The 23,825-nt window shown below is 44.9% G+C and overlaps 1 protein-coding gene across 4 annotated transcripts in view; it reads right to left on the bottom strand.

Moving 5' to 3' along the window:
- Positions 1-23,825, bottom strand: part of RYR3 (ryanodine receptor 3) — a 553,341-nt gene that overhangs the window by 51,346 nt on the left and 478,170 nt on the right. For all 4 annotated transcript variants that reach the window (XM_059913701.1, XM_059913702.1, XM_059913703.1 and 1 more), the window contains exons 66-73: positions 21,414-21,734; positions 18,920-19,160; positions 11,697-11,784; positions 11,509-11,601; positions 3,862-4,032; positions 3,071-3,130; positions 1,431-1,562; positions 868-980 (exon numbers count right to left, since the gene is read on the bottom strand). In XM_059913701.1, coding sequence (XP_059769684.1) covers positions 868-980; positions 1,431-1,562; positions 3,071-3,130; positions 3,862-4,032; positions 11,509-11,601; positions 11,697-11,784; positions 18,920-19,160; positions 21,414-21,734 — 1,219 coding nt within the window. The remainder of the gene's footprint in view (positions 1-867; positions 981-1,430; positions 1,563-3,070; positions 3,131-3,861; positions 4,033-11,508; positions 11,602-11,696; positions 11,785-18,919; positions 19,161-21,413; positions 21,735-23,825) is intronic.

Here is a 23,825-nt window from a genome sequence, read left to right as displayed (position 1 = left end):
CAGAATTTACTTGGCCTAGTCAGTTTATTTTTCCTGACCAGGTGAGGATATTCCTATTGATTTGAAAGTTGATGAAGCAGTGGCTATTCAACTACCAGCTTTGTTTATGATCATAGGCTCAACCTTACTGACTGTGCAATTAATTTGAGGATGGGAATGCTGCCATATCACCAATGACACTGAGTCAGCCTCAGTGGTCGACACTGGTCCAGTCTATACTGATGCTCTGCCCTATGTTGACACAGCATGTGTTCACACACAATCCAGAAAAGCCTTCACATATATTTGACTTCAGATTATAGACTAAACATCCAGGTAAAGGCCTCATGCCCATGGCTGGCCTCTTGGACCATCCCTAACCAGTGCCCTTTCTTCATCTTGAAGGCAAGTACATCATGCTGAAGGATTCTCAGGTTACATTTCAGTACTTGCTAAGGAAACATAATAATTTTGGTGTCAACCAAGTACTTGAACATGGAAATATTGTTTGATCTGTGGATGGAATTTGGGGTAAAGTATTTTAGAAAACAGTTCCCTTTTTCCAGGGTGCCTTTACAGCTGCACAAAGAATCCCACCAAGGTAAAACTAGAGAGCTTCCATCTGCTTACATGGCTGACTTTACAGTGTAAAATGGTGAGCTGAGGCAGGCTTGGGGGCACGAAGGAATCTCACCTATTTTCAGTTTTTATGCTTACCTTAGCAGGCCATTATACTACATGCAGACTGTAATGGCTCTGAGGGTGAAGGACTCCAATCTCTACCTCTGGGATCATGAGGGTCAGGGCCAGAAGAGAGCACAGCTCTGGGAAGATACCTTAATTCTCATCTCTGACTCACATGCCAGGAGAAAATGACAGAACACTTGCCTGGGCAGGTTGTAGAGAGGGGCCATCCTGAAACAGGCCACCACTGCCCGTTTCCGCTGCTTTGATAGCAGTTTGTGCCAGACCGCCTTCTTGGACCTCAAAGGCTGTTCCACCTAAGAAGAAATCACATGCACACCAGGCTGATCTGGGTGGCAGAAGATAGTCACCTGCAGCCCAGACTTCTCAACCCTAGAAGAATTTTGATTTCTCAGCTGTAGTCAGCAAAAGGTACCCAGCACTAAATGATTCAGTCTGTGGGAGTCTTAGGTTTTCTTTCTTTTCCCAACTGCTTTTGGTGTCTTATTGCTTTACAAATGAGTAGGGAGTTTGGATGGGTCATTTGAACTAATGGGAAAAATCTGTAAAACACTGGGAATGTTAAGCATTGAGGAGTCTTGCTACAACAAGGCACCAAGATGACACTTTGGGGGTAGGCCAGGATGATCCTTGCTCCTTGCTTTCTGTCTCACAAGGGTGCTCTTAACTAAGAGCTGAGTGTGGAGGAGTCTTATATTCTGCAGGGTAGTCTTCCTCCCTCAATCCTCAAGGTAGATGCTACTTACCTGCTCCAGGTGGAAGACAGCTGCTGAAATTCTCTGCACACGCTCCACTGTCTTTTCTGGGTTGGAAGGTTCTTCACTCTTCAAAACATCCTTGTATAGGTTCAGTTGCCACTTTACAGCTGGGTCATCAGACTGCAAATTGAAGCACGTACATGAAATGAGAAATCTCTTATACCCCTTGAACTGAAAAGGCCTTTTACTCCTAGCATGGTGCCATAGTATTCAAGAGTCTTTTCTATTAATTCCTCTCTCATTTTCTCTACTATCTTTTTCTGGAACAATGTAGATGCTTTGTAGGAACTTCTCATTCTAGCCTATATGTCTCTTAACCCTTCTGTCATATTTTCCACCCCTTTCTCTCTGCTCTGACTTACGATTTCCTTAAATCAATCTTCCAATTCATAAATTCTCTTTTCAGCTGTATCTACTATATTTTTTAACCTATAACTTGAATATTTAATTTCAATGATTATTTTTAATTTTTAAAAGTCACTGTGAGGTCTTTTTCAGTGCCACCTCCCCTCTCCTTTTTAAAAAATAATGTCCAAGTCTTGCTTTATAGTTTACATTGCTGCCTTTAATCTCTTTAAATATTTCAACCATACTATAAAAATTCCTTTCTGTAGTTCCTTAGGCTTGAATTCTTCATTTCGTTGCATTTTCTGACTCTCTAATGGTGGTGGATTTCCTTTCACACTGTATTTTTTAAAAATATGAGCTTGTATTCAGGAGTTTTGTTGACTGGCATCTCAGCCTATATTCTAGCAGGTAGACACTCTCTAAGTGGTTTCATGGCTGTTTTTACAGAAGATTCATGGGTTTCACTGGTTCAAGGCCAATTTTATGTACGTTTCTTGCTCTACATTCATGCACAGCGTGGGAAGTTAGGCCCCACACTCCTGTTCCAGGTTACTAAAAACCCCAGCCCCTATAATATATATATCTGGTCAGGAGAGCTCTACGAGTTTTCCCAACTGCATCATCTTCTCTTCATTACTATGATTTAGAGCACCTTCTTTTTTCTGGCACTTGGAATTTCTTTTTACTGCCTTTTTTGTAGTATATTTTACCCACCATTCCTACATATTTGGGATGGAAAAGAGAGGCTATTTGTGTCATTTTAATCTTCCATCTTAGAGCATAATATAATGTATCTGAGGAAAGAGTTGTTCAGATGTGCAGGCTTGGTTTAGCCTTAAAATCAAAATTAGTCTTGATTTTGTTTGTTTGTTTTTTTGGGTTATATTAACTCAGGTACAAAGTTACTTTGTTTACAAATCTCTAGAGCTGGAAGTGCTAAAACTTCCCCCAGGTGTTTGTTCCCTTCTTTAACAAACTTTACAGTCAGTAAATTATGAGACCTAACCTCACCCCCCTGCTATGGCTTGATGCTCACACAGTGGGAGGTGGGAAGACATGTTTTACTGGACCTCTCTGCAACAGCAAAGGAAAGAACAAAAATTAAGGGCCAAAAAATGAAAAGTTAAGGGCAGAGAGTTAGTCCTACCAATTAAGCACAAGTACTCTGAGAATGTTTTTAGAACACATTTAAAAAAACATGAGTAAACTAAGTGGGTGTGTGGCACCCTGCAGCCAGAAGGAAGCCTGTGTGAGTTCTCATTGTCTTCCTGCTGCATCACCTTTTCCTGCAAGTGCAAGTTATTCCACAGATGTTCCTTCACCTCTTCGTCTGTGTCCTTCTGTGGAAAGAAATGTTGAATTTTATTCCTACAGGTCAATATGGAAATATAAAGCAGGGCGCAGGGATGCACCGAGGGCCAATGGACAGTTTTGCTGCGATCTTTATTATGAGGACAAAAGAATAGAAATGACAGAGACTCGTCCCAAAGGGCATGCGCTGACTCCCAAGTCAGCTGTAAAGACGATGGAGTGTTGGGACTTCCCTGGTGGCGCAGTGGTTAAGAATCCGCCTGCCAATGCAGGGGACATGGGTTTGAGCCCTGGTCCAGGAAGATCCCACATGCTGCAAAGCAACTAAGCCCATGCGCCACAACTACTGAGCCTGTGCTCTAGAGCCCACGAGCCACAACTACTGAGCCCGCGTGCCACAACTACTGAAGCCTGCACGCCTAGATCCCATGCTCCACAACAAGAGAAGCCACCACAATGAGAAGCCCATGCACCGAAACGAAGAGTAGCCCCCACTGGCCACAACTAGAGAAAGCCCGTGTGCAGCAACAAAGACCCAACGCAGCCAAAAATAAAATACAATAAAATAAATTTAAAAAGATATATATATAAATGGTAAATTAAAAAAAAAAAAAAAAAAGATGATGGTGTGTTGCCTCTGTGCACCTTGGCACCTCTGTGTCCATTGGTCCCCGGGGAAGAAGGACAAACCCTTTAGGGGCTGAGCACTGATCACCACCACCTGTATTACATGCTCCGCCAAAGCAGATGGGTGACTTACATAGCTGTACCGTGATTTTGCGAGGGAGATCAGCTCCTGATCGCCTGGGGTGCACATATTCAAACCAATGGGCAGCATTTTCTTGAGTGCAGCCACGATGAGGGAGGTCTGGATGGAATACAAGTCTCCCCTCCGCTTCGTCTTCTTCCGCTCCTGGTCCTGTCCTCCAGACTAGGAGGTGAGGTTGAAACAAACGGGCTCAGTGACTCTGAAAGGCACCGCCTCACCTTGGAGGCAGCCTGCCTCCTGTGGCCCCATCAGTACAGGGTGGGCCTTTCTATTAAACATTTCAGAGGACAGTAAAGGAGCATATGAAACAAAGCCAACCAGGTGGCCCTTCAAGACCGGCCCTGACCCTGCGCCCTCTCCTTGTGCGCATGCTCACGGAACCACGTGACCAGACACACACCACGGACACCCACGGTCTCTGTTCGCTGACGTCTGGGCAGAATGAACAAACTGGTGTTTCTACTAAAAGAATGATTCGATAACTGACAAAATGACTGCAGAAAAGAACTGAGAATCCTGATGCTGGGCGGCAGCAAACAAGTGAAAGAGCATCTACCCTAGAGCAAGTGCTCGTGGCCAGGGCTGGAGCGAGCCTTTTGGAGCACCGGTATCCCACTCAGCCTCTGCTCAAGGCAGCACACGTTCCTGCAGGAAAAGGGGGACCTCCAAGTAGGTAGGGCTGCTTTGGGATCTGGCTGGGGCAGAGTTAGGAGAAACAGTGCAGACAAGTGAGGAGGGAACGCCCCAAGTCTGGGGGAGTCTGCCCTCTTTTGGTTACACTTTCTCACCCCTTTCTGGGAGCGTTCATCCAACGAAGTGGGAGGTCTGAGAGAAGAGGCCAATGCACTAGGCTATGGCAGCCCCAGGCAACCAACTGAGGACCCTCTGCACCCACAACACGAGGTGGGTATGGGTGGGCTCAACAAAACAAGGCTCTGTGGTGACCCGATTTTCCTGAGTCAGGTTCCAGAAGAGCAAAGCTGCCCACGTGGTACGTCGTTTGCTGGACTCTGCCTCAGCTGAGTGGGCTCTTGCTGGAAGTGAGGAAGGGCTGGGTGGCCAGAGGCCGAGAATGAAGTCAGGGACCATGACAGGGGAGAATCGGGGCTCATTAAAGCTTTTGCTTTGTGAGGTGCATTCGAGTGTTTGCAGTATCCAGGTGGTCGTGCTGTGGTTCACAGCAACCCAAACACGTAAGGCTCTGGGAGCGGGGAAGAGGCCAGATGCTCCTCTGGAACTGGCTTGTAAGACCTGGGGCCCTGGGCTGGAACAGAATTTGTTTTATGAAGGATTGGCTTGCTGAGAGAAGATTAAGTAGGGTCAGAATGAACACCTCCTTGGGACTGATCTCTTTAAATTACTTCCCAAAGTGTGAAGGAAGTTCATAATTATTAATGGACACTCTTAAAATAGTGGTGACTTCTTTTACCCAGCTTGTGGTGGCTAAACCTTCGGGTGGTTACACCACAGAAACCGCAGTGAAATCCCTGGCCAGCAAAACCCAGTCTGACCAAATACTGCCAGACAATTCTACTTGTGCCTGGTGCTCCAAAACAACAGGTCAGATCCAGGACAGCAGTGGGAGGCGGCAGTGAGAAACATGAGGAGGGAGGGGGATTTGAGGCAGACAGGCAAGATACAAAGTGTCTTATGTTCTAGACACACAGTGGAGAGCTGATTCACACAAAGACCTCAAGAGCTCTATTTACTGAGTGCTTGCTGGGTTCCTTAGATGTTCTATCAGGCAGAGAATTCTAAAGGTTGTGCCTAATGCAGAACTCATTTAAAGTCTAAATTACCCCTGAAAATTGTAAGGGTAATTTGTGAGGTTCTATCCTCAGATTGTCCATAGAGGATAGAACCCAGTTTTGTGAATATAAATTATGAGGTATAGTTACATATACATTACATATAAATGTTAAGAGGTAAATAGTAACATGCAGTATATAATCAAGGAAATATGCGAAATAGAACTCTGTGGATTTGATACACAATTTAAATAATTTCTTGCACTATTTTATTTGGCCAATCTCATGTTGTTCTAACTACAAATGCTGCATAAATGATGTGGCTCCAACGTGCCTGCTACTTAAATAAAGCATTTCTAATCCTCCCAACAAGGCTGAGATACCCAGTCAGTTTTATAAAGGGGAACATGATGTTCAGAGCAGTTAAGTGATTTTTCCAAGGTCACACAGACCGACATCTACCTGGCCATGGCTCCATTTTCCTTTTCTAACTAAGAGCTGCACATGACCTGGTTCCTGCACATCTCCCTGTCTCTGCTACAGACCTGAGTGCAGAGGGCTTGGGACAAGTGGCAGCAGACACACATCAGTGGAGACATAGAGAAATATTTCCAAGCAATAACCTGTATAGGTTACTAGAAAATTGTCCCAGGGTTTATTCCACTGTGTGCACGTTTTATGCAAAAACTCATGGCTATTTCCAATCCTTGCTGCTGATTCCAAATCCTTGACTTTAGTCCTTGGAAAACTCTCTTTGACTCATAGGAGCCTTGCACAAGAGGCAGACATGTATAGTGTGGAAGGGCTGGGATCACTAACAGCAGATAAGAGGAGTGAGTCTCCCGAGCTCTCAGCCTCAGTCAGCGTCCGTATCTGTCAGTGTGCTGGCTGTGGAGTGGGCAGCTGGGGAAGGGAGCAGAGATAGCAAGGAGACCTCGGATAGGGCGAGGCTTGGCTGGCTTCCCCGGCTTCCCCATTCCAAGGGTGGGTAGGGCCTACATTCACTCTTTGACAGGCAGTTGTCTTCCCTGAAGCAGGCCTGGGGGACCTCCAGGTGGGAAAATCCATTCTGTACCACCCCCACGGTGATCACAGTACAGAGGGTGGCCAGAGCCTGGCACCTCTAATACTAGGACAGAAAAGACACGTCATGCATTTGACCTGTACCTTTACTTGCATGGCCTGTGTGGAAAGACAAGAGAAAAGAAACAAGGAGAAGTCAGTCAGTGAAAGCAGGGGTCCAAGACACAAGGCAGCACATGTTAGTCACAGCTCTTTCACCCCCATTCCTCTGCCAACACAACAGAAAACCAACGGCTCTGGAAGCCGGTTGAGCACAGCATGAAGAGGGGGTGGGAGGTTAGGATGGAGGTTAATTGGATCAAAAGGACTTACACCCAGACCAAGCAGTGCATCCCTGGGGCAAGGTCATCTCAGAGACCAGCCTTCCAGAGTGTGTGACCCTCAGACCCTGGTGGTCTTCAGATCTGGCCACCCAAGTGAACTCTTAGATCTCATGCCTTCCCCCCCTCTCACCTCCCTCCTGGCACCTGGGTGGGATGCAGACAATCTGTCATGTAACCAAAGACCCCAATTTTCTTTTTTCCTTCCACCCACCACATTATCACCTCCGGAAGATCTGTGGTTACAAAAAGAGTTGGGAGAACTGAACTAAGGGGCCATGTATGTGCTTCCCCTAAAAAAAGTTTCTAAAAAATGTACTCTAGGAATATCCAAGGTGGTTCAGGATCACCCCACAGCCCAAAGGGTGGGAAATCTCCCTTCTGTGCTGTGACCTTTAAATATACCTTAGGTCAAAGGCTCCTATACGCTATAGGTTCTAATTTTATTCTTTTCTTCACATATTGCTAGGATTAGTTAACTCAACGCATTTCCCTAATGCTGGAAATGCTTTTATTTATGTATGTATGTATATATGTATTTATCTATTGATCTATCTATTTATGCATCTTTTTAATGTTAGCTGAAACTTTTTATTTCCGAAACAGAAATCTAGAAATTCCTATACCTTCAAAATCATTTCATTTCCCCACACTTTATCACCAATAGTTTATGACCAAATAGACAATTTATGTGTGAACTTTAAAAAAACAGAGACTCTTAAGAGAAAAGGAGTTGGAAGAGGACACATGGTAGGTGGTGTGCTGTGTTGAGACAGCACAGGGGGAGGCTTCGGAACAAAGGCAGAGCTCTGCCATCTGAAGTGCTCATCCCCACTGAGGGGGTAAGGGAAGTAGAGACCAGTCAACCCAAAATTAGATGGTAGAGGGAAAGGTGAATGTCCAGAAGCCAGTCTGAGAATGAGAGAGTGAGAGGGAGAACGAGAGTGAGACAGAGAGAAAGAGAGAGAGAGAGGCACCAAAGGAGGAGGGAGGGCAGTTAAGAGAACAGGGAAGGGTAGAGGAGGGAATGGTAGAAAGAAGAGGGGGAGGGGATGGGAGACAGAGAGATGAAGTGAATGGGGGAGGGGGAGGGGGAAAGACAGGGAGAAGAAGAGAAAGAGGGAACAGGAAGGGGGAGAGAGAAGAGATGGGGGAGGGGGGCAGAGGGAGAGAGAGCACTTGAACTGCACAAGTGCAAAAGCAAAGGGAATACAAATGAAAGTGAAAAAAGGTGGGGGGGTGGAGGGAATGAGAGAGAGGCGAGTGAGCAGCTAGGGAGATGGGAAGAGGAAGCAAAGTCACACATGTCATTCTGAATACCCTTGACAAGCATAAAGATGTCTTCTCAACTCTTCCCTGCCCTTTTTCAATACACTGAAATCACGCTCATGGGGTGGAGTGGCTTTACACGAGGCACTCTAATATTTGCTGCATCACAACTCTTTTATTGTTTATAATCTTGGTCAAGGAACTGGCATTTCTTGGGCTAAACACATTCTAACTTACCATTCCCCTCTGAGGAAGCTGCTGCCATTTTTCCAGAAAACAAAACAAGTTTAAAAACAAAACAAAAAACACGTGCTCAGCTTAGTTATGTATTGCTTAACATGTATTTGCAAACTGGTGTTATATAAACAAAATACAATACAATGAGCTCTCCCCAAAATGTGCTTTAGATGCTGGAAAAAAGGACACGTCTTTGAACTGACCTTCAATTAATCAAGTAAGAACAGTGTGGCCCAAAGTATATTGTTTCCACTTCCTTTCCATCTGCAATGGCATGTGCAGTGTGTGTGGGCATGCAGCATTCCAGCACACATATCTCTGCCATATGCACTGAGGCCAACTTCATTTATACAACACCAGAATTCAATTATGTGCAGATAAAAGTGCAGCACAGGTGCAGATAAAAGTGCAGATAAAAGCAAGCACAGGTGATCATTCAGATCAGGTAGTAGAGAGAACATCTAATTTCAGGAAGGCAAAGGCAATGGGGATTCAGCTGATAATAAAGAGAATACCCCATCCCCATCCTCGCAATACGTAGTTCTACATCCAAAAAATACCAGAAATGGCTATGAGTTGCTGTTTATTGGAGGTATGATATCTCTCTGTCTGAAATAATGTGCTGCATTTATGTAACATTATTCAATTCTAGAGATGCATTTAAAACTGACTTTTCAACAGGGCCTACTAGTAGAGCTGGGAGAAGTCAGGCAGTAAGCTCAAGCCCATTCTACAGATTGGTAAACTGGGGCCCCGAGAAGTTAAGTGAACGATGCAAGGCCATACCTATACCGAGCAGCTGGGCCAAGAGTGGGACTTCGCTTCCTTTCAGGCTCTAGTCCTGTTTGCTACTACACTTTGTGTCTCAACTGAGGCCACAGGAACAATATGAATATTTGTTACCCTGAGAAGCACAGCAAATTATTATTTAACATCTAGGGAGTGTCCTTACATCCATTACACTGTAACTTTGACCCTCTCCAACACATCTCAGAAAACACTGGCACACAATGTCAGTGGAAATGAAATGAAAGCATCTGCTCCTATGGACTAACCTTACCAGCAGGAAAGATGCACAGATTCTGAATATGCTCATCCTCTGACAAGACTAACATACCCTTTTCCTCATTCAGTGATGTGAATGAACAATTTCAGGTTAGTTTGTTAGTAGGTTAGTTTTGAAACATCATTCTTTGTCACCTCTTCTCTTTCCAAGTATAAATCCAAGGACCCTGAGTATCCATTCATCACCAGAGGGCTGAGATTATCTTTGCCATTTCTGCTCATCTGGGATCCAAATCCTTGTATCAGAATCATTTTCTTTGCTTTTTTGCCATCCGCTGACAATAACAACGGATGCTAGCTGGTTCAATCAAAGGCCAAAAGATCTACCCCAAGTTGAAGGTAGCAAGGAATCTGTCTGGGATTCAGTGACTTTCGCTAGGTGGACAGGGTCAAACGAGACACTGTAATGGTTTTAAGAAGACCCTTCAGAGGGAACTTAGGGACAGATATCCAGGGATCAGGAGTCTGAAAATATCCTTCCTCCTGTACCTCACAGGAGCAGCTGTGTTTGCCAAAAGTCAAATGAAAATAAACTTTGGAAAATCAAATAAAAATTATCCAAAGCACAAAAGGATGCACCTTAAGTAAGGTTCCTTTGCAGCAAAGATTCCTCTTGAATGTGAATATATATATATACCTAATCTCTCTACATTGTATGTGCACAGTTCTATTTATCAAACTTTACTAAACAGCGCATACCAGATTCTAAACTCTGAGAATCAAATTTTGGATGCTGGAAGAAGTGTTAATGTCAACATAGCTTAAAGATGGAAGGGATGGAAAGTTCAGAGTGATTGCAGCTGACCAGAGCTAGGCACGCTTGGTGAAGTTTTGGGTGTTGAAGTTTTCACTTTTGGTGGCCCCTGGTCTGCAGCTCTGCATACAAAGGTCTTCTATCCCAAATGGTTATTTGGAAGGTTGCCCCAAGAGCTTTGCTACAAACCCGCGACTGTCATCTTTCCAGAACTGGTTCTCACTTCTGAGGGGTTCCCGTGCACACTCCACCTTCCTGGTCCTCAGAGACAGCACTGTACCAGCAGTGAGAGAGATGCACACCTCAGGTGTCACACGTCTCTTATACGTGACAGTACAGTCAACCCTCACCCAGGCATGCTTCTCAGGGGAAGAGAGTCCAGGTAAGCCATGACAGCCGGGAACGAAACAGCACATTTAAGTAAGCCTTGTTTTTGTGTGTACACCTAAAGGAGTGTGTCTGAGAATTCTCTCCAATAAAAGCAGCAAAACCTAACTGTGCAGAGCTGACTCAGGGGGAACCCGGAGGCCGGCTCCCCCTCCTGTATTCAATACTGCGACACCCTCCCTGTAGGTGACTCTGTTTTCAGACAGAGGTTTGGAACGCCCTCTTTCAAACATTTCCCTGCAGGGGGATGGACAAATGTTTGGGTTTCTGAGTGCAACTCACTTGGAGAATAAACAGAAGGCATTAAGAGGTCAGCACAGCTGAAATAAAGCAGCTATTAGATGTTCAAGATAGGAAGAAAATAAGTGAACTGTAAGAATATGTGTCTACGAAATCTTCAGAGCAAGGCAATGTCCTCACAGCTAATTAAAAGGTGGCTCTAGGCACATGTATTTTTGCAGCTTTTCTACACAGCAAGTAGTTCTATTTTAAAACAAGTAACAGCAGCTTTTGTTTTGGAGACCTCTCGAATGCCTTCGGCAAGTCTTGAAACTTAAACTTTTTGACGCACAGAGCAGCTACTTATTCATAAAATGTGATGACCGTGCTTACTTGAGAGCAGTTTCTTCTGGCTCATTCTCAAAGAAAGAACAGTGGACCTGTTGGTTTCTGTGGTTTGACCTAAATGCAGTAGGAACTAATCCCTTCATACACCCAAGATATGTAGCTTAGGTCAAGTTTGGAGAGTCTTTGGAATTGATTTCTATGGACTTACTTTTGACATCTTGCTTTTGCTGTCTCCAGTTAAAAATGCCAAATTATTAATTTCGTTCTGAATCACAAAATTCTGCTCTTCCCTCTTGAAGTTCTAAGTGGGGGGAAATAAAAAAGCAAACATTACAAGAAAGTTGAGGTGTACCTTTCACCACCAACTCTAAATCCAGGGCCCCCATGTGTGCTTACGTGAGATTTACACCACAGGATGAAGACCTCTGCCACCATGCGGAAGAGCTGGTCAGAGTCAGCATCGGGGCTTTTGAGCCAATTAGATCTGAGGTGAAAGATAAATGCATATGCACGTGGAATTCAGCAATGATTGGAAGAGTCACACTCTAAAAATTATACCGACATCAGATGCACACATTTATCCAGATAAAATTGCATTCCCATAGGAGGCAATCTTCAGAGAGACTAAATATCAATATATTCCTTGCATGCTTAGATATAGGCGTGTAACTGTTGTAGGTATCTTTGAAGACCTACAATAATCATTTCCATTTTACCAAAGGATTCCAGGATTCTCTTAGCAAACAGATGTCAGAAATCAACATTTCAAAATGGTCAAAGGTAAGGTTTTTTTTGTCCTTTAAACTGAAGAGGTGATCAAGGTTACATTCTAAGTTTTGGGACAGGCCTCCTTTAATCCTCAAGGCTAGCAAGACTAGGAAAGTCTTGGTCACTATGACATCTAATCTTGTCAAGCCTCTGAAATTGTGAGCACTGCATAAACAGTTCAGGCCTTGCCCGTCTTCCTTTCAAAGCCACTTTTATGAATGAAATCTGTAAGATAATAATTTTTTTAACTGTTATTTAAAGTGTATAGGCAGAGACCAAACATCTCCCATGCCCTTTGAAATGGTCTGCAAATTCCCTATAAATAGGCATTACTCATTTTTAAAAAAAATACTAGGCTAGGTAAATTTCACAGTGGCGGCAAGAAGGCTAAATTGCAGTAGAATTCAGTCATTTCCTAAAAGTTGTCTTGCCTCTATCTTGTGCATTTGAATTAAATTATATTTTGAAACGGCTGGGTGAGTAAATATCTGCATAAAGTAACACATTAGAAATTAAATTGTCTATCGTCTTTCTTAAAGAAAACTTTGGGGGTTTCCCTGGTGGCGCAGTGGTTGAGAATCTGCCTGCCAATGCAGGGGACACGGGTTCGAGCCCTGGTCTGGAAGGATCCCACATGCCGCGGAGCGACTAGGCCCGTGAGCCACAATTACTGAGCCTGCGCGTCTGGAGCCTGTGCTCCGCAACAAGAGAGGCCACGATAGTGAGAGGCCCGCGAACCGCGATGAAGAGTGGCCCGTGCTTGTCGCAACTAGAGAAAGCCCTCGCACAGAAACGAAGACCCAACACAGCCATAAATAAATAAATAAATAAAATTAAAAAAAAATTTGTTTCTTTACTACATGTTTTTTTAAAAAAAAAAAAGAAAGAAAACTTTGGGGCTGTCATGAATGGTCTAAAAAACCTAATGTCCCTTGGTGTATGCATGGTAATAGCTATCAAAAAGCCAGTTCCCTAAGCCCTGGGACATCAGACTGAATTGTTCAGAGCAACCTGTACCTTCTGCCCATTCATGGAAGGCACCAGGCTAAGGAAGAAAGGTGAAGACTCATGAGGCCAAGACCACCTCTGGATTCCTTTCTCATCTCCTCAATTCCTTCCTGCCCTGAGTTCCAGCCTCATGGGCATTCTTGTCTAACCTTCCTTGTTTTCTACCTCAACTAGCCTCTCCTTTATAGGCAGACACTACAGGTGGTCTGCCCAACACTCATTCTCCTCTTCTTCCTTAGGCACAAAGCCCCATTTTACTCCGGGTGGCATTGTGCCCTGCTGAAGGTCACCTTACCCAGCCCCCCTCGAGGGACAGCCGTGGAACTAAGTTCTGATCAATGAGATGGAAGAGGAAGTTGTTGGATGAGCCTTCCGGAAAAGCTCTCTAAAAAGGATCAGATAGCTGAAGGTGCCCTTTTGCCTTTCTACTTCCTCTCTGGAATGAAAATATGACAGCTCAAACTCTAATTGGCACGTTGCACCTGAAGTGGCTTTGAACATGGAAGCCAACGTTAAGGACAGAAAGACAGAGGAGTGAGGGTTTCTAATGAGGAGCAACCATACTGGCCATGGACTGGCTATCTCTGGACTTCCTTCATGTGTGAGATTTAACTTCTAATTTAAGCCATTCTATAAGGTATCCATCACTAGAAGCCAAATGCAATCTGAACTCGAGGCTTGATATTGGTAACGCTTTTTGATTTCTTTCATATTGATTTTTCAGGAGCGCTTTTTCAGGGTCAAGTGTCAGGTTTTATCAGAACCGCCAGCTGTTCCTTCTGTAGCGTTTTGGTTTAAATGTGCTTTATAGGCTTGCACTATGCCTTGAGTGGGAAGAAGCAAGGGGTCACATCCTATCCCGCTGAGGAAAAGCACAGCCACAGGGAGTGAGTCGCAGGAACACTGAAAGCAAAATCTCAGGTAAACATTTGCTCACTGCTCACAGGAGAAAGGAGAGGCTTTGCATACCATTGCCTTCATATGGGAATGCAGTTTCAGCTGAATGAATTTTGTTTTCAACACCCTTCTTCCAAGAGGCAGATTTTTACTCTTTGTCTTTAGTGAGGTTCTTTCTTCAGGTTCAGAATGGTGGGTACACATGAACCCACCATTAAATGTTTTCCCCCAGGCACGTAAACTCTCTGCACCTCTCAAACCAGATGAAGTCAGTATTTGCAGGAGGACAGAAGATACTGACCTTGCCTCTCCAACGTGCCCGTATACTTCCTACCCCCAAATGATGTAACCAGACTCTCTCCTCCCTGCTCCCAGCCTTCCACAGAACTCAGACCTTTCTCAACATTCAGGCATTTGATCCTTTTGGAGGTACTTAGCCAACCTGTGGGTTTCTTTTATCATCTGCTCTGCATGCTACCAAAAGGCAGCTGGGAAATGCAAAGCTGTAGGTGGGGAAGACGGCTGGGTTTAGAGGTAAAACAGAAACAAAAAGCAGGAGAATAAAGGAGAGTTAGACTGCTATTGTCAAAATGCCAACTTAGCAGGTTTTCGAAGAAAGTAAAGCCAGTTATCAGGTTTTGAAAGAAAGTAAAGCCATGTTCCTATATTCACGGTCAGGTTGTCTGACTAAGAGGTAAGAGCTTTATCTCTGCCTTGTTCCTGAGCCTCTTGTAGAGGATACAGCCTGAGGTGGTCACCACACAGGATTTACTTGGATTCCCTTCAACAGTTTGTGAGATGGGTTTTCACCCAAAATTGTACTATTTAAAGTTGTTCGTTTCTGTTCAGAGTGTGTCTAATTTCCAGAAAGAAGGCTGAGACGCTGCTGCCTTGTGTAGAGAGGTTTGCTGAACCTATGCTGATGTATAATCTCCTGGCATGAGGAGATGGAGCCCTGATTCGCCCTGCTCGGGCCACGGCACGCTTGGAGCTCTTGCTTATTCTGGGGCAGCTTCAGGTTCAACACTGACCCACAGAAGCTTCTCTTCAGAAGACTGTTTCAGATGTCAAAGAGACTCGGAACACTGCTGTGACAGGGCTGAAGGAAGTCCAAAGGTTTAATATGACGAGAGAAAACAGGAGAGGACAGGACAAGATGGCTGTCTTCAATGTTTAAAGAGCTGCCGCAAGAGAGATTGGAGTAGTTTTGTGTGGCTCAAGAGAGCAAAATCAGAGTTGATAGGAGATACAGATCTGAACTCAAAAACGGTTCAAAGTGGGGAGAAGGGGAATTGGATGAAGGTGGCTAAAGGTATAAACTTCCAGTTATAAGATAAATAAGTCCTAGGGGGTGGAAGGTGCAACATGATTAATCTAATTAACACTGTATGTTATATATGGAAGTTAAGAGCGTAAATCCCAACAGTCCTCATCACAAGGAAAAAATACTTTTTCATGTCTTTTATTTTGTATCTGTGTGAGGTGATGGATATTCACTAAACTTACTGTAAGCATTTCATGATGTATATAAGTCGAATCGTTCTGTTGTCTACCTTACACTTACAGAGGGCTGTGTGTCAATTACATCTCAATAAAACTGGAAGAAAAAAAATGAATGAGAAAGAGGTGAACAAAAATGGCTTTAACTGTCTGAAACTAGAGTGGGAAGACACACACAGTATGGCTGTACCTGTCGTCCATAACCGTGGTGGGTAATCAGGCAGGAAATGCACCGCTAGGAAAGGGAAGAGGGTATTGATTCATCCAGTTATAGGTAAGATGAGCTGACCTCTATTGTTCCTGCCAACTCCACAGTCCCGTGCTTCCAAGCCAGCCAATTCTTTTGGGTGAAGAAAGAACTTGAAGAAGGTAAAGGCACACACACAGGAAGGAAGGATTTCTAAGCGAGGCTCAGATGGCCATAATGCTCCCTGGTGTTCAGGGAAGAAAGGGTTGAAAAGCGGGGATGAATGAATTAATGATGATCTCAAAGACTCTCTGGCATTGCCATTTTTAGCAACTGTCAAACAACGTGTAAGTGGAACACTCTATTTTGCATCTTGATCGTCAATAGTGACAAATGCAGTTAAAGAGCTATTCCAGGGGCAACCTTACTCTACTTTCATTTCTGTTTTCACCTCAAACTCTGACAAATTCCTTCGCTAACCTGATAGCATAATTATGTTATCAGAAATGACTAAAATGATGACCCTGAAAGCAGGATTTCTTTTGAGACAGTGAGTAAAATTCCCCACAGATAGGTAAGGAATTTCATACATACACACACACACACACACACACATACACACACACTTATATATAGTGTGTGTAAGATGTTTATTTTGCAAAGCTAAATATAAGTAATCTTAAGTAAATATTTTAAACAGTAAGTACAATTTACCTTATGAAATAAATGCTAAAATGGGCATATCCAGACCTATTCCTTGCCCATGACAGAATGGCATACCACTCAAAAAGTCAGCAATGTTCCCCCCAATATCCCTAGGTCTTTTCAGTATCTACAATGGAGTATTTTAAAATTAAACCTTCCCAAACTTACATTTTAGGCCTCTAAGCTTTAAGAGGGTGTGGTATAATAAAAACATCTATTCGGTCTTCGCCTTCCCCTGGGACCAACAGTACTTTGTTCCTTTGCCTGTTCATGAACATTAGGCTACTATGCCTTCATTTCCCCCTCATCCAGCTTAAATTCCATGGCCAACCTTTACAATTACCCTATTATATACACCCTCAACTCCCTAACCCATTTTTCTTCGTCACACTCATTTTGCAAAGCCCCAACTCTCTTCCCAGTCTGGGCCTGTACCTGGCAGCCAAACTGGCTGGAGAAAAACACGACTTGCCAACGGGTCCCACTTTAAATTCACGACCGCAGATCTCAGGTGGGGCCCTGGATGCAGCCCGGCGATCCCACACACTTCCCTGGCCCACCCGCTCTCCTGCTCTCCCTGGGCCCTGCCTCCTTCCTCCTCAAACCTCCAAGCACCTTCTCTATCTCAAAAACTCTCCTCTCGAGCCTACTTCTTCCCCCAGCTAGCAGCCCGTTTCTCTGTTCCCCTTTACAGTTAAAACTCCTTGAACTAGTTGTCTGTACTGCTATCTCCAAGTCCTTTTCTCCCATTCTCTTCCAACCTGCTCCGAAGAGGTCCTCATCTCCATCGCTCCATTGAAACTGCTCTTGTCAAGGTCATCAATAACCTTCATTCATCATCATTCTTTCCTCCTGGAAATCCCTTGTGAAGTTGGCATCCAGGACACAACATGCTGTTGGTTTCCTCCCGTCTCACTGGTGGTTCCCTCTCAGTCTCACTCACGGGTTCCTTCTCTTCTGCCTGACCTGAGCACACGGGCTCAGTCCTTAGAACTCTTCTCTGTCCCTCTCAAGCCTTTATTTAACTCATCCAGTCTCATGTCGCTCAAAGACCACATATCAGCGTGTAGGTGACTCTCAAATTCTCATGTCTACACCAGACCTCCCTCCTGAACTCTGGACTCATATATTCAACTGCCCACTCAACATTTTCATTTTTGTATTGAAGAGGAAACTCAAATTTAACACGACTGAAAGTGACATCCTGATCTTGCCCTAAAAAAACTTCTGTATCCACAATCCTCCCCAACTCAACTGCTGGGAACTCCATCCTTCCATTTGCCCAGAGTCATCTTTGACTCCCCTCTTTTCTCTTATTCCCAATCTGCAGGTCCCAAGGGCTCTACCTTTAAAACAGGCCCAGAATCTGACATCTTCTGTCAACCTTCATTGCTACCAGCCTGGTCCCAGCCACCACCAACTCTTTTTTTTTTTCTTTTTAATTGTGGTAAAATATACGTAACATAAAATTACTCATTAGCAACATTTAGTACAACCATCACTATCTAGTTTCAGAACATTTTCAGGACTCTGAAAGGAAACCCCAGCCCCATCATGCAGGGGCTCCCCATCCTCTGCCCCAGCCCTGGCACCACGAGCCCGCTCTGCACCCTCAGCTCTTGACTGGGTCACCGTGAGCCTCTCGGCCGGTCTCCTCACTTCCTTATTTGCCCTGATCCCTCACCACAGCGTTCAAAGACTGAGTCAGATCACATCACAGCTTATCTTCAAACCTGCACCAACTGCTCATCTCGCTCAGAGGAGAAGCCCTGGCCCCGTGGAGAGGAGATGGCTTCTCGGACGTCTCGTGCTGCTCTCCTCACCCCTCACTCTTCTCCAGCTGTACTGGCCTCCTCGTGATCCCCTGAACATCCCAACACACACCCCTTCCTCAGGGCTTGCACCAGATGCTTCCTTTTCCTGGGAACATAACCCTTCCCCAGACCTGCAGTGTTCCCGACCTCACCTCCTTCGGGTCAGTGTTCAAATGTCGCTTTCTCAGTTAACATTCTTTTAAAACAGCCACCCTGGCACTCCTAATTCCCTTTACTTTGCTTGTATAATTTACTTAGATAAGTAAATTATAAGTAAAGTGTATAAGTAAATATATAAGTATATAGGTAAGTATATTATAAATATGCAAGTATTTATTTTGTTCATTGTCTGCTCGCCCCACTCCCCTGCCGGAATGAAAGCTCCCTGGGCCAACATCTCTTTCTTGTCCCCTAATGCCTCCAACAGTGCCTGACACACAGTCAGTAATGTCTGGTGAATGAATGTGTGACAGAGCAGCAGAGGGGCAGAAGTGGGTCGCTGCTGCCCTTATTCGACTAACTCCCTCTTCCCTGTGGTGGCCTGTGAAGATGGAAGGGGTGGCCATGCCGCTGACCATGTAGAATCACTGGCCAAGGAAAAGCACTGCCCAGAGGTCCCACACCAGGGATTCTGTGGGGGAGGGGCACCGGTGGTGGCAGCTGTGACCTCCCTCTCTCACCTGTAACAAAACCCAGTACCGTCTCTCCAGCCTGGGGACTTGCCTAGGCCTCCTCCGTACCTGTTGTTGTCCACGTAGCGGATCAGCATGGGGTAGAAGGCATAGAGGTCTCTGCAGAGGACGGCAAACTCATCCAGGATGAGGAGCTCTGCCTCCTGGGTGTCCCCTCTGCTGTCGGCTTTCAGCTGCTCCTCCTCCTGCACAGTCTTGACAGCCTTCTTCTTCAGCTTCTCCAGAGTTGGGATGAAGTGGCTTCTTAGCAGGTCCGCCCTGGCCTTGCTGATGATTGGCTGGGCATACACTGTGTTTGCAAACAAAGGGCCTCCCCCTCACTGTGCATGTTATGACAATCGATGAAAGGAAAGAAGTGATACTCAAAGGTGAGGCTGTGAAAAGCCATCAACTCAGGATGGCACTTGCCCTTCCTTCATCCTCTGCTTGGCACTTCCATCTCATGAAGCCTCAGTTGCTGGGGGCGGGGGTGGAGCTACAGGAGAAGGTCTCTATTCCTGTTCTGCTTCTCTAGGCCATGGGGAAACCTTGCCACCCTTTAACTCTACACGTATGGCGTTTGCTATACCTCTGAGCTCTTCATAACAGACTATCTTGTTTCATTTTAGAGTACATTCATGTTGGTTTTGGCTAGATTATAAACCTTTTATTCATAATAACCAACACTGTGCTGAGTCAAGAGTAGGCACTCAATACTACGCTTTCTGGTTTATAGAAAAATCTCTTGTTAAAAATATATGGACCCAACCACAGTTCTCAGCCCCCAGGACTTGAGAAATGCCAACCTACTGCCTGGGGACTCCTCTGGGCCCTGAGAAAAGCAGAGAAACTACTATCATCTATAATAAACTGAGAGGCAGACTGGGGTGGCCACTAGAAGCCAATGAGCAGAAACAAGCAATCAGTGGGATCTGCAACTATGATTCCAGACTTCTTGAAGAGAAAGATAAAACTTACATGTCTCATCAAGTTTCTTAAATGGAATATCCTATTGGTCTAATTCATAATAAAGATGAGAATCAGAGTAATTATTTAAAGATAAGTGAAATAAAATTCTCAAGAGTCATGAACCATTCACAAAGTGCATTGCGTATTTTGTGTATTTCAAAGGTTCTTTAATGTAGGGAGTTTCAATTGGAAACAGCCTATAATCCAGCACTTTTTCTTTTTAATCTCACTTTACCTTATTTTTTGCTTTCATAAATAAGGCTGTTTTAGAAAGAGAAGGCAAAAACAGTTCTCTGCTGAGAAGCATTAACCAACAGGTCGAAACAACACTGTGATGGCTCACATTTCACACTCCAGCCTTCACTGGGCTGCATTTCTGCTTTGGACCTGGAATCGGAATGGCTGTTCCAGATATGGGTGATTTGAGGTTGCTATTTAAAATGGACTTTGTTTAGGCACCAGGAATGAAGTGGCCTAACTGAATGAGATCTGGGTTCACCTGTGAAATAACAGGTCAAGTTCAGTTCCCATCAGTGTGCTGTGACATCTTTCCATTGCACCTCTGGGGAAGCTAAGGGAGTCCATCCTTTGATTACCTTCCTTCCCTTAATCCAGATGTAGAAATTAGAGCTCCTCAACAAATTGCCTTAGGGTTAACAATATTCTTGGGCTAATAGGTAAGAAAGGAACGCCAGCTTTATCTACTCTTATGTTCCCAGAGGCCTATACTGTCTAGGAGCCATCAGTACCCAAAGTATTTATAATTTGAAGTTCACTTCAGAGACAGGAAGGGGGTAGAAGTTTTCTTCCTTGGAATATCTACTCATTTGTCCAGGAAGCTAATAGCTACCACTGATCCCACTGCTGTGTTTTATGGTTAGGAGATTGTAGGGGTGAAACAGCCATGGTCCATCAAAACTGCAGGTCCCTCAAAGGCAATGACTTTGCTTTAGCTTCTGTCTTCTCGACTCTCTGACAGAGGACACTAAAATATTCACGGTTTCCTGACTGTGGAAAGTGTGGTTATTAATTTTCCAAGCCTCTCCTCTTTTGGAGTTGTTTCAGGAGCAGAAAATCAGCTAACAACATTCATTAAGAGCCTACTGCATGCAAGGAGGAGTACAAAACAGGACGGAAATCCAAGTGAGGCTACTGTGAACCTAAGTTAGAGAGTGTCTTAGGAAGCATAACGTGAAATACAAATGCTAGAAACTTAGAGTACAGCCCAGATGGGAGTGAGTTTTGTACGTGTGGAAAACACGCAGGATCACTTACCAAGAAAATATGGACAATTATTACTGTAAGAGCAAATGGAATTCTTAAGTACCAAAAGCAAATAAGCAATGATCATGGGATTCGGGTAGAGTTTATCAAGAAGGGCTTCCTGGAGATTCGAGGGACCTGGATTAGTTGGGGAGTTAGGCAGGAGCATTTGCTCCAGGAAGCTCTACAGGGGAATAAGTCAATTCTTTTCACTGTTAAATAACTAAATGCGGGGAGGGGGAATAGCTTAAAGATAGACTAAGAGAAGAAAAGAGAGTCCAGGCGTCTTGGTGCTGGGGCCGGGGCCGGGGAGGAAAGGCATGTGTGGTACCTGCAATGCGCTTCATCCAGGAGGCCTCATCGATGCTCAGGTTGTTGTTGATGATTTTCAGAATGTTGCCCAGGATGACACTGAGGTGTTCAGAGGTGACCTTGGTGCACCAGGGCCCTGTGCTGGGGGGCAGGTGCTCAGGCCCCCGCTCCCACCAGTAGGACAGGTAGTTGCACAGCATGGGCAAGATCACCTCGATGACGTGGGGCATCTCCGTGTACCGGGCCCCTGACTCGGCCAGGTCGTTGATTTCCTTCATCAGGCCTTCCAGCTGGGGGATGTCAGGGCACATCTCCTCCACCGTGTCTGGCATCCCCAGAACTGACCGAGAGGGTACAGGAAGAATAAAGGGACAGTAATTCAAAAGCACAAATAGTGCAACCTTCTCTCTCTCTGTCCACCCCTCCTTTGGTCTTTAGACATAATTTTCCACCCCAGAGCCTCAAACAAGTAAGCTCCGGATACAGAGGAGCTTTTGCTCTCCTGCTGCCTTTGTAAAGACTGAAGCTTCCAGAGGCTGGGTTATCTTCTAGATGTCATATTCAGGTTAAAACACTTAAACTGAATCTTAAAGGAGCATAACAGAGACATGGCCGAGGGACATTTCATAAAACTTCTCTGTGATACAGTCAGTCTCTTGCTTCTCCATCCTGCCCTCAGTGCATGCACTGCAGGAAAGGCAGGACTAGGAGGAGAAAAGCAACCCATCGGTGCTGAGTTGCCAATTTGTGGTTCGGTCACCTGGATGTCTGTACTGTTTCAAAAAGGAAAAAGAAACATCTTGCATCAAAGATTCTTTCAGCTGCACCAGAGACAACACTTTCCATCCAGTTGAAATTTCGGGGAAGAAAGCTTTGCACATACATTGATTTCTGAGTTTACAAAAGAAGTTACTGATGACCTGAAGTAACCTTTGCCAAGACCTCTTGTCATTCACTTAAACCTTTTTGTTTCTGAAGGTTTATGTGCAAGGAATAGTGAGTCAGTCCTATCTCTTCCTCACACTGAGTGACTGAGGTCACTTCACTGATCGAGGAAAGACAGGATGAGATGATGACAGAGTTCAACATTAAACGTTGTCAGATACAAGAATAGCAAACAGAAGAAGCCAAGGGGATATCTGTCTTGTTCTTCTTAAGGCAAAGGACACTCTTTCCCTCCAAGACAGGAGGAGAAGACAAGAAACATCCTGAGGTTCCTGATGGGTGAGACGAAAACAAGGGCTCTGAGTGGCAGGGCGGGGCATGGTTGAAAAGAAGCACAGGCCAAAAGCTCTGCAGAGCGTCCATTTATGTCATAGCCCCCAGGGTCCGCCTGGGCCTGGGAGGCAGCTCATTGCAGACTCCACCCACAGGCCAAACTTCTCACAGTGGGGCCGAAGCATCAGACACCAGGGGGGCTAGGGAGTCAGAGAAGCAACAGGAAAATGTGGTGCATTTTAGATCCACTAGTGGAGCCTATTAGATCCACTAGAAGATTTGAGGAAATTCTTTTTGATATTAGAAGTAAAGTGTAAAGTTCTCATGAATTTCAAAGGACAAAGCAGAAACTTTAAATAAAATGTGCCGTTTAGTGAATTGGGTTGTGCCCGCAGGCCCTTTGCCATGGGGTTACTGCTGGTGTGAAGTCTCTCTCTTTTCTAGATTTTAAGTCTATAGGAATGGAAGGGTTAATGAATAAGAGGCCACTGCAAATTCTTTGGCCTTTAGGAATATTGGCCAATTGAAGGGACTGTCTTGATTTCTGTCATAATTGTCCTGCCTGGAGCAGAGATCCAGAATAATCCTGGCTGCCTTGGAGACAATGAATCTGTAGCTGTTACAAGTGGTTCTAGGAGATGGTGTGCAGCTGCACAGTGAGGGACTTGGAAGAGCCTCCCTGCTATGGAGCAGGCCCTGTGAGGTGCTAACACCCTTTCCCTAACTGTGATTTTCTGTTGCTATCGGTATGGCCTTTCGGCAGGTAGAAGACTACAGATCTCTCTTCCTTGGAAGTTAGGAGTGAACCAATGTCCTTTAAATCCAGACAATTCAAAAGGACTAGTAGGGCTTCCCTGGTGGCGCAGTGGTTGAGAGTCTGCCTGCCAATGCAGGGGACACGGGTTCGAGCCCTGGTCTGGGAAGATCCCACATGCCGTGGAGCAACTGGGCCCGTGCGCCACAACTACTGAGCCTGCGCGTCTGGAGCCTGTGCTCCGCAACAGGAGAGGCCACGATAGTGAGAGGCCCGCGCATCGCGATGAAGAGTGGCCCCCGCTTGCCGCAACTAGAGAAAGCCCTCGCACAGAAACGAAGACCCAACACAGCCAAAAATAAATAATAAATAAATTAAAAAAAAAAAAAAAAAGACTAGTAGCATGAAAGCCAAAGAACATCGAACTCCTATGATTTACAGCGTAAGGGAATTATACAG

The sequence above is a fragment of the Balaenoptera ricei genome, chromosome 2 (assembly GCF_028023285.1).
Source record: "Balaenoptera ricei isolate mBalRic1 chromosome 2, mBalRic1.hap2, whole genome shotgun sequence".
NCBI classification, from domain to species: Eukaryota; Metazoa; Chordata; class Mammalia; order Artiodactyla; family Balaenopteridae; genus Balaenoptera; species Balaenoptera ricei.
This window is presented reverse-complemented; position numbering and strand designations above follow the sequence as displayed.